This window comes from Leptonychotes weddellii, chromosome X, assembly GCF_054177405.1.
Source record: "Leptonychotes weddellii isolate Sample4059 chromosome X, ASM5417740v2, whole genome shotgun sequence".
In the NCBI taxonomy this organism is placed as follows: domain Eukaryota; kingdom Metazoa; phylum Chordata; class Mammalia; order Carnivora; family Phocidae; genus Leptonychotes; species Leptonychotes weddellii.
In genome coordinates this window covers 1,183,636-1,194,510 of record NC_138385.1, presented here as the reverse complement: position 1 = coordinate 1,194,510, position 10,875 = coordinate 1,183,636, and the positions used below count along the sequence as shown (strand labels likewise).

General features: G+C 46.5%; 1 protein-coding gene across 1 annotated transcript in view; it reads left to right on the top strand.

Moving 5' to 3' along the window:
* The first annotated feature begins 4,275 nt into the window (after nucleotides 1-4,275).
* TEX28 (testis expressed 28) overlaps nucleotides 4,276-10,875 on the top strand; it is a 7,662-nt gene continuing 1,062 nt past the window's right edge. Inside the window, exons 1-3 of the mRNA XM_081809296.1 lie at nucleotides 4,276-4,311; nucleotides 5,121-5,851; nucleotides 6,465-6,517. Coding sequence (XP_081665422.1) covers nucleotides 4,276-4,311; nucleotides 5,121-5,851; nucleotides 6,465-6,517 — 820 coding nt within the window. The remainder of the gene's footprint in view (nucleotides 4,312-5,120; nucleotides 5,852-6,464; nucleotides 6,518-10,875) is intronic.

Sequence of the window (10,875 nt, the reverse complement as noted above, 5' to 3'; positions counted from 1 at the left end):
CTGAGCCACCCAGGCGTCCCCGTTGGGTTTTTAATTGGGATTTCATTGACTTTATAGGTTGATGTGTAGATGGCTGACATATTTATGGTATTTTTTTTTTAAGATTTTATTTATTTATTTGAGAGAGAGAGAATGAGAGAGAACACATGAGAGGGGATAGGGTCAGAGGGCAAAGCAGACTCCCTGCCGAGCAGGGAGTCTGATGCGGGACTTGATCCCGGGACTCCAGGATCATGACCTGAGCCGAAGGCAGTCGCTTAACCAACTGAGCCACCCAGGTGCCCTATATTTATGGTATTAAGTGTTCTCTTTAAGAGCATGGTATAGAATCATTGATAATCGCATTTTTTTTTTTAAGATTTTATTTATTTATTTGACAGAGAGAGAGAGACACAGTGAGAGAGGGAACACAGCTGGGGGAGTGGGAGAGGGAGAAGCAGGCTTCCCCACCGAGCAGGGAGCCCGATGCGGGGCTCGATCCCAGGACCCTGGGGTCATGACCTGAGCCGAAGGCAGACACTTAACTACTGAGCCACCCAGGTGCCCCTGATAATCACATCTTATTGGCGTCCTACTTTATATTTTCTATTTACCCTAATATCTTGTTTCTTTCTGTGCCTCCTTTCCTTACTTTTTTTTTTTTTTTTGAATAATAGAGTTCAATTGTTTTTCTCTTCTTGGTTATTTGGGTATTATGTACCTGGCTTTTTTTCTAGTGGTTACCTTTAATTTTCCACCAACATATTCTCTCAATTTTGAGTTTTTATTTGTTTTTATTTATTTTTTATTTTTTATTTTTTAAAGATTTTATTTATTTATTTGACAGAGAGGGAGAGACAGCAAGAGAGGGAACACAAGCAGGGGGAGTGGGAGAGGGAGAAGCAGGCTTCCCGCCGAGCAGGGAGCCCGATGCGGGGCTCGATCCCAGGACCCTGAGATCATGACCTGAGCCGAAGGCAGTTGCTTAACCGACTGAGCCACCCAGGCGCCCAATTTTGAGTTTTTAATGATACCTATATCTAAATTCCACAGTAGAGCCAGTCTTTAACAAATTTTAATCTTCTCTATTTCCTACTTCCTTTATATTTTATTTTTTTAAAGATTTTATTTTTAAGCCATTTCTACACCCAGTGTGTGGATCGAACTTACAACCCTGAGATCAAGAGTTGCATGCTGTATGGATTGAGCCAGCCAGGTGTCCCCTACTTGCTTTTTTAAAAAGATTTTACTTATTTATTTGACAGAGAGAGAGAGAGAGAGCGCGAGCGAGCGCGCACCACTAGGGGGAACGGCAGGCAGAGGGAGAGGGAAAAGCAGGCTCCTAGCTGAGCAAAGAGCCCGATGCGGTATTTGATCCCAGGAGGATCATGACCTGAGCTGAAGGCAGATGCTTAACCAACTGAGCCACCCAGGCGCCCCTAAATAAATTGTTTATAGTGCTATTTTTTATTTTTATATTTTAGGAATTATTGATTCATTTTTTTCACTATAGAAGGTGATAATGTAGCTCTCTCTCACACAACCCCTCCAAATTCTTCTAATATGGTATGTAGTAATCTGGGTTAGATCATTGGTGTTCACATTATCAAGTCTATGGAAACACTGGTTATAATTGAGCCATCACTCTGACGACTTTTCTTTTCTCTCCCAGTGTTTTGTTTACCTTAGACTTAACGCTTGCCCACCCCACCCCCCCACATTGCTTGGTCTCTACTACTTTTCATTGGCCAGCACTTCCCCTATCTCATCTATATCTCCTCTCCAGCTGGCCAAAGATGCCCAGCATTCCATGCACTTCATTTCCTTGGAGTGCTCTCTCCTGGAGCCTTTTTTAAAAAAGATTTTATTTATTTATGAGAGAGAGGTGGGGGGCACAGCAGAGGGATAAGAGGACAGCAGATTCCATGCTGAGCACCGAGCCAGACACGGGGCTTGATCCCAGGACCCTGAGATCATGACCTGAGCTGAAACCAAGAGTCAGACGCTTAACCGACTGAGCCACCCAGGCGCCCCTCTCCTGGAAACTTTTGACTTGCCCTCTAGCTGCCAGCCTGGGCACCGCTTCCATCATTCCATCATCCTGGAGATTCTGTTTGCTTCCTTTTGACCTGTTTTATAGATCCCATCTCTACCTCGTTCTTAGGTTCCTCTCTGGTTTTAGTGGTGCTCCTTCTCTAGTAGCTTCCAGAGAAAGAATGAAGGCGAGGTAAAGGATTTCAGCTCTTTCATGTCTTTAGTCTAATCTCACAATAGGCAGTTTTGGTGTAGAATTCTAGGTTGGAAAATCATCCCCCCCCCAAATTAGGAGGCATTACTTCATTGTTTTCTTGTTCCCCAGTGCTTTGCTGAAAAGTCTGAAGACATTGTCTTCCGATTATTTGAATATGACCTATTTTTTTTTCTCTCTGACAGCTTTTCTCTCAGCATATTGAAGATATTACTCAACTCTCTTCTGGATTTCATTGATGCCCCTAAGAAGTCAGCTTTCAGTCTGAAGGTCATGGTTTTAAAGGTAATTAGCTTTTTAAATCTGGCTGTTTTAAAAATCTCATGTCTAGGTGTGGGTCTATTTCTGTTTTCCTGTTTGGGATTTATTTGGCTTCTTGAATTTGTGAAGCTGTCTTTTGTCAGTCCTGGAAAGTTCTTTGTGATTCTCTCTTAAAATTTTGCCATTCCCTCATTTTGTTAGACTTTCTCATTCTATCTTCCATGCCTTCTGTTTTTTAATATTTTTTTCAAATTTTCTATTTGTTTGTACCTCTGTGTTACAGTCTGGATGCTTTCTTTTTTTTAGATTTTCTTTATTTATTTGAGAGAGAGAGCATGCAGGGAGAGGGGCAGAGGGAGAGGGAGACAGAGGATCTCAAGCAGACTCCATGCTGAGCACAGAGCCTGATGCAGGGCTTGATCTCACAACCCTGAGATCATGACCGGAGTCAAAATCAAGAATTAGATGCTTAACCAACTGAGCCACCCAGGTGTCCCTGGATGCTTTTTTAGCTCTGTTTTACAATTTACTAATTCTCTCTCCAGCTATTTCTAATGTGTTATAAATCCACCTATTGACCATTTAAAAACTTTTATTTTATTTATTTATTTATTTGACAGAGAGAGAGCACAAGCAGGGAGAGCAGGGGAGGGAAAAGCAGGCTCCCCACTGAGCAGGGAGCCTGATGCGGGGCTCGATCCCAGGACCCTGGGACCATGACCTGAGCAGAAGGCAGATGCTTAACTGACTGAGCCACCCAGGCGTCCTAACCATTTAAAAACTTTTAAAAATGTGAAACTTGGCAGTTGTATATAAAGGCACAGAAAACATCAACATACATTTTAGGAAATAATGATAAGATGAACTTACTTGTAACTACTATTCGGGCCAAGCACCTTGGCCTCCACGTGTCTCTCCCAATCAATTCCCCTTCTCCCAATTTAGTGGGAGTCACTATTCTGATGTTTATGCTACCAGTGCCCACACTTTTCTTTTCTTTTCTTTTTTTTTAAAGATTTTATTTATTTGAGACAGAGAGAATGAGAGAGAGAGAGCACATGAGAGGGGGGAGGGTCAGAGGCAGAAGCAGGCTCCCTGCCGAGCAGGGAGCCCGATGCGGGGCTCGATCCCGGGACTCCAGGATCATGACCTGAGCCGAAGGCAGTTGCCCAACAGACTGAGCCACCCAGGCACCCCTGATTTTTTTGTTTTTAAAAACAGTTATTTTTCAGGGGCACGTGGGTGGCTCAGTCAGTTGGGCATCTGCCTTCGGCTCAGGTCATGATCTCAGGGTCCTGGGATTGAGGCCCAAGTCGGGCTCCCTGTCCAGGGGGGGACAGGGGAGCTTCTCCCTCTTCTCCCTCTGCCCCTCCTCTCACTGGCTCGCTCTCTATCTCTCTCTCAAATAAATAAATAAAAATCTTTTAAAAATAGTTATTTTTCAATAAATGTTTACATGCATTGGGGGAAAAAATAAAAGATTTTATTTTTAAGTAATCTTTACCCCCAACGTGCGGCTCGAACTCCCAAACCCAAGATCAAGAGTTGCATGCTCCACCGACTGAGCCAGCCAGGCACTCCTCCACCTATTCTGACTTCACCTACCTCTCCTAGCTCATCACCATCCATTCTGCTCTGGTCCACTGTGTTCCAGCTATGCTCCTATGGGCATCTTTATTTTAGAGATGAGAAAATTGACCCTCCAAGTGGTTTATTAACTTGCCCATGCGAGAGACTCATTCATTTGCATTACAATAGACATTTTCACCCTTGACCATCAGCTCTATATGAACAAGGAATGTGTCTGGCTTCTGTACCACATGGTAAGCGTTCAGGAAATGTGTGTTGAATGAATGACTGAATGAAGGAATGAACCTTTCAGGATGCAAATCTCCTTGCCTACTTCTTCTATCTCCCTGGGAGTAGCAATATAAGAAACCGTATGGGTTGATGGGAATGCACTTATTCCATACTTTACAAGAGTAGTTGTTTATGAAATGAGATTTAGGGGCGCCTGGTTGGCTCAGTTGTTAAGCATCTGCCTTCGGCTCAGGTCGTGATCCCAGGGTCCTGGGATTGAGCCCCTCATAAAGCTCCCTGCTCAATGGGAAGCCTGCTTCTCCCTCTCCCATTCCCCCGGCTTGTATTCCCTCTCTCGCTGTCTCTCTCTCTCTCTGTCAAATAAATAAATAAAAACTTAAAAAAAAAAAAAGAAATGAGATTTATACCAATACAGTTAGTATTTCTTGGAAGAAAGGAAGTCCAAGAACAGACAGAACAGGTGTGGAGGGAGGATTCTAGCCATCTGGGGATTCTAGTGAGGTACAGTCATAGAGCAAAAAGTCGTGCTGGGGATGCCTGGCTGGTTCAGTCGGAGGAGCGTGCGACTCTTGATCTGAGGGTTGTGACATCTAAAAAAAAAAAAGTCAGGTGCTGAAAAGAAGGGGAGAGGGGCCTGGAAGTTGAACTTAACCTCCCCGGCCTGTGCTGGGCCCATCTTGAATGCACAGATGCATATGTAAGAATCTGTGCTTACGCCTAAGTATTTTTAGAGTGAGGCAATACCAAGTCCAGTTCTACTATTTGCAGCTCACCGAAGTACCTGTTAATGATTTCTTGTTTCCCACTGCAGGCAGAATACACCAAGAGCCCAAGCGCAACTGTTCCCTCCAATGTTCCCTCATGCAGGTCCCTGTCATCCACTGAGGATGGCCCCAGTGGCCATTCCAGTCTCTCAGATGGGGAGTTGGCCCGGAACTTACAGGATAGCATCAAGCACCGCATCCTCTACCTCTCCGAGCAGCTGAGAGTGGAGAAGGCCAGTCGGGATGAGAATACTGTGGGCTACCTCAAGCTGGTGTCCAAAGCCGACCGGCACCAGGCCCCCCACATCCGGCAGGCCTTCGAGAAGGTGAACCAGCGTGCCTCTGCCACCATTGACCAGATTGAGCGAAGGCTCCGTCATTGTCACCAGCAGCTGCAGGAGCTGGAGGAAGGCCGCAGGCCCAAGGGCTTAGTGCCGAAGGCAGAAAGCAGCCTGGACGAGTGCAAGCAGCCCAGCCAGAAGGCACCGTCCGCAGAGCCTCCCAACCCAGGTGGGGAAGACAGCCTGTCCACCAGCCTGCCTGACATTGGAAGACACTTGCCCCTGGAGAGTCACTTCACGGCCTCACAGCAAGGGAAGCCCTCAGAGACAAAGTGCGTGGCCCAGCAGCGAAACCTGCTGTTGCAGAAGATGAAGGAAGACCTGAAAGAAGTCAGGGAACTCCACCTCAGCCTCCAGGTGTCCTATGAAAGCCTAAAGGAGAAGCATCTGACAGACCTGCAGGTGTTACTGGAGTCCCTTCGGGAAGAGAAATGCAGGTGAGCTGGAGCCCCTTCTGTGGCCTTGGCTCTGGGGACAGCAGCCCCCAGGACTGTCTTCAGGAAAGTGAAGGGGAGCGAGGACATGGACTTGGAGGGTCAGGGGGAGGGAGAGGGGGGAGAAGCTGGTCAGTGTTTCTCTGGGCAACTGGGCCCCACAGTGGAGAGGGCTTATCCCCTGCTTGCTGTTGCACACCTGCCTGGATCCTCTGCTGGCAAATGAGACCCCAGCTCAGGGCCCTGCCAGGTGGTCCCAGAAGCCATGGGCTCTGACTGGGGTAGTGAGAGGCAGTTGCGGTGGTGGTGAGCCCAGCAGATGCCCCTCATCAGTCAGGCAGGGGTCCTGCATCTGCTAGAATAGCATAGTGTGGGAAGCAGGATATCTCACTGGCCATTGTCCCTTCACCTGTGCTCATAGTTGAGTTGGGGCCAAAGGTCCTGTATGCGATTTTTATTCTGAAAATGTTTGTCTTCTGGGGAATGCTTTCTCCCCACTGTATGGTGGGTCAATTGCATTTTCATCTAAGACAAGACTAGGGCCCACAAATAGGGGGAAAAAGGCATACTCAGTCTGTCAAAGGACCCTCACCATTCCTGTTTCGACCTTTCGTAGGGTCCTGCCGGCCTTCAGTGGTGCCATAGTCCCCCCCTCCCCCAATGCCCACAGTCTGTTGCATCAGGTACTGCATTAGCTCTAATCCTCCCAACAGCCTGGCCGTGGAAGGAGAGATTCACTTAGGAACCAAGATTCTCAGTAAAGTAAGGACTTTGTGGTCCCTTAGTACCTCTGTGTATGGTGGGAGGGGGTGGGAAGGCACTTGGGAATCAATCCTCTTCTATTTTCACAGGGAAATGTTACCTGCATTTACACTGCTTGAAAAATCCATAAAGGACAATTAAAAATATTACGGGGGGGTGCGCTTGGGTGTGTGGCGCCATCGGTTAAGCATCCGACTCTCGGTTTCGGCTCAGGTCATGATCTCAGGGTCGTGGGATGGAGCCCTGCGTCAAGTTTCTCTCCCTCTCCTTCTGCCCATCCTGCTCATGCTGTCTCTCTCTCTCAAATAATAAATAAATCTTTAAACAAATATTACAGGGCAACCCACTATCAAATAAGATAATGAATCAGAATTATAGGTCTCTTTTAGATGTGATTTTTTAAAAAAGATTTTATTAATTTATTTGACAGAGAGAGACACAGCAAGAGAGGGAACACAAGCAGGGGCAGTGGGAGAGGGAGAAGCAGGCTTTCCGCCGAACAGGGAGCCTGATGCGGGGCTCCATCCCAGGACCCTGGGATCGTGACCTGAGCCGATGGCAGCTGCTTAACGACTGAGCCACCCAGGCGCCCCTTGGATGTGATTTTTGTAGGACATGACAACTAAATCTAAAATGTTGGGACTCTTGGGGCACCTGTTATGAACAAAGCTGCTATGAACATTCTTTTTTTTTTTTAATTTTATTTATTTATCTGACAGAGAGACAGTGAGAGGGGGAACACAAGCAGGGGGAGTGGGAGAGGGAGAAGCAGGCCTCCCGTGGAGCAGGGAACCCGATGCGGGGCTCGATCCCAGGACCCTGGAATCATGACCTGAGCCAAAGGCAGACGCTTAATGACTGAGCCACCCAGGCGCCCTACTATGAACATTCTTGCACACCAGCTTCTGGTGGTTGCCGGGCTCCTTAGCTTGTGGCCACATCACTCCAATCTTCAAGGGCAGTATCTTCACATCTCTCTCTGCTCTGTCTTCATATGGGCCTCTCTGTGTGTAAAAGCTCCCTCTGCTTCCCTCCTATAAGGTTGTGTGTGATTTCACATTTGCTCTGGAGGATCAACTCTGTCCCTGCCGCATTACCCCACCCTACCCATAGAGCTTGATGCCTCCTACATCTGTTTCTCCATCTCAGACCTTTCAAGTTGCAAGCCACTAGTTTCTAGCTCAGTTTGCTGAAAACCAATCTTCAGGTATGATCAAGAATATACTCTTCTTCAACAACAACAAAGTTTAGGACAATTTATATTGGCAAGGGCAGCTTTCACAGTTTTGGAAGATTTCGGGGGCATTTTGGTTGGCTGGTCATCATTTTGTCTTTGTAAGAGTTCTCTCTCTTTTAAAAAAAGATTTATTTATTTATTTTAGAGAGAGAGTGAGAATGTGGAGGGGAGGGGCAGAGGGAGAGGGGCAGAGGAAAAGGGAGAGAGAAACTTTAGCAGACTCTGCCCTAAGCACAGAGCCTGTGGGGCTTTTGGGGGCTTTGTGGGGCTTTGTGGGGCTTGATCTCACAACTCTGAGATCAGGACCTGAGCTGAAACCAAGAGCTGAACGCTCAACCGACTGTGCCACCCAGGTGCCCCTGTAAGGGCATTTTCTAGAGTGGTCCACTTGCCTCTGCAGCTGTAGGAGTGGGACAGAGAGGGGTCCTTGACTCAGGGAGGCACAGAGGTTGGGGGCCAGAGACGAGGGGAGACTCCGAGAATATCCTTATGACTTAACATTTTCTTATTTGATAATCTATTCCAGAATGCATTTAAGAATACATTTGTAAATTCTTATAAATATATTAATGAAGAATCTATTCATTGACTTTGTAACCGTGAAGAGTATATTCATGAATATGTACTTGAGCATAGCCAATATCTTGAACGTTCTGTCTGAATCCTTCATGTAAATGGAAAGACAGGCATGGGGAATGTCCTTTCAAGTGGACACCGTGCTGCCTCCCCCTCTCTGTGGGCATTGTCAGTCCACTCTCTTCTCTACGAGGAGTAGGGCAGGGACTAATGGACTATTCTTTGAAACACTGTCATGAACCAGCTCTTGACAAATTGGTTTTCAACAAATGATTGTTTAAGCTCATTAACTGCCTAGGGGACAACTCTATGTGGGTGTCAGTCAAGTCCCTGAAGCAGGACCAAACTGACCTCCTTGCCTCATATTCCCTGTCTGTGTGATCTGATCGGCCGCACCCTCCATTACCCTGCTCACTCAGCCTCACTCTGTCAAGCGCCAACCACACCCGGCTCTCCCTGACTGCCTCGCCGCAGCTCAAGATTCAGGTCCTCCCTTGTCTCCTCCAGGTGCTCTGAGAGAACTGATGGTGCCATGTGGTCACCATTGGGATAGGGACCCCTCTTGCCAGGGGACTTGGGACTACCAGGCTTCAGCCATTCTGTGTCTCCAGGGCTCTCTGGTACCTTTCCACTTCTGCAGCGTCACCACCCACCCCATGGGACAAGCCTTCCTTGGCTCTTCTCTAAATGACGACGCTAAAAGCCACATGGCCTCTGGCCTCCGGCCTGTCCTTCCTGGTGCTCAAATGAAGAACCTCAAAGTTTTTTTAAATTATGAAATATTCCAAACCCAGGGGGAAATGTAGAGGATAACATGATCAAGACCGTGTACCCACCCACAGGTTTTTCAAATCTTCACATTTACCATATTTGTTTCACATATTATTTTATTAAGAAGTAAAACTTTAGAAGGTTCACTTGAAGCTCTCACATCATCCCTTCCCAACCCCACCCTCCTTCCACCTACCTCACTAACCTCATTGGGCCCTTATCTTTTCCATGCATGTTTTTATGCTTTACAACGTATACACATAGCTGGTTAAATACATACTGGTTAGTGACGTTTTGTTTGTGTTTTTAAGAGGTTTACTGAGATATAAGTTACATGCCATAAAATGCACCATTTTAACTCTGTGTTTCTTTTTTTTTTTTTTTAAAGATTTTATTTATTTATTTGAGAGAGAGAGAATGAGAGACAGAGAGCATGAGAGGGAGGAGGGTCAGAGGGAGAAGCAGACCCCCTGCCGAGCAGGGAGCCCGATGCGGGACTCGATCCCGGGACTCCAGGATCATGACCTGAGCCAAAGGCAGTCGCTTAACCGACTGAGCCACCCAGGCGCCCTTAACTCTGTGTTTCAATGATCATTAGTAAATTTACTAAGTATACAACCATTGCCACAATTCATTTTTTGTTTTTGTTTTTGTTTTGTTTTGTTTTTAAGATTTTATTTATTTGTCAGAGAGAGAGAGAGAGCACAGGCAGGGGGAGCGGCAGGCAGAGGGAGAAGCAGGCTCCCCGCTGAGCAGGGAGCCCGATGAGGGGAGCCCAATGTGGGACTCAATCCCAGGATTCTAGGATCATGACCTGAGTGGAAGGCAGATGCTTAACCGAATGAGCTACCCAGGGATCCCTGTTTTTGTTTTAATAACAACTTTATTGAGATAGAATTCCCATCCCGTAAAATTCACCCATTTACAATCAGTGGTTCTTAGTATATTCACATAGTTGTACAACCATCACCACTGTCTCATTCCAGAACATTATCATCACTCCAAAAAGAAACACTGTCTCATGAGCAGTCACTCCCCACCCACTCCCCACACCCAGGCGCCAGGAACCACTCATCTGTTTCTGCCTCTATGGATTTGCCTATTCTGGACATTTCTCTTTTTTTAATATTTATTTATTTATTTATTTATTTATTTATTTATTTATTTATTTATTTATGAGAGAGAGAGAGCACAAGCAGGGACAGGGGCAGAGGGAGAGGGAGAAGCAGACGCCCCATCGAGCAGGGAGCCCGACTCAGGGTTCCATCTCAGGACGCCGGGATCATGACCTGAACCAAAGGCAGACGCTTAACTGACTGAGCCACCCAGGCGCCCCTGGACATTTCATATAAATGGAATCATACAATATGTGGTCTTTTGTGACTGCTCCATCCCTATAATCAATGGACTTTTATGGAATAACTACTGCTTGCCAAACACTGGTGCTGGGAATTTATATGGAATTTAATAGCAGGCATGGACAATTCAGAGTTTTCTTTCTACAACTTTTAGTCTATGGCTAGTTTTATAAAGCTGTCGTGAAAGAGTAACTGTCTATGAAATACACCTGTGTATCAGTGTGTGTGTGGCTGCTGTGCATCTGAGGCCGACCTGGAGGAGGAGAGGGGAGGAAGGAGCAATCTGAACCCAACTATAGTCTTGACATAGGGCTGCTCACCAC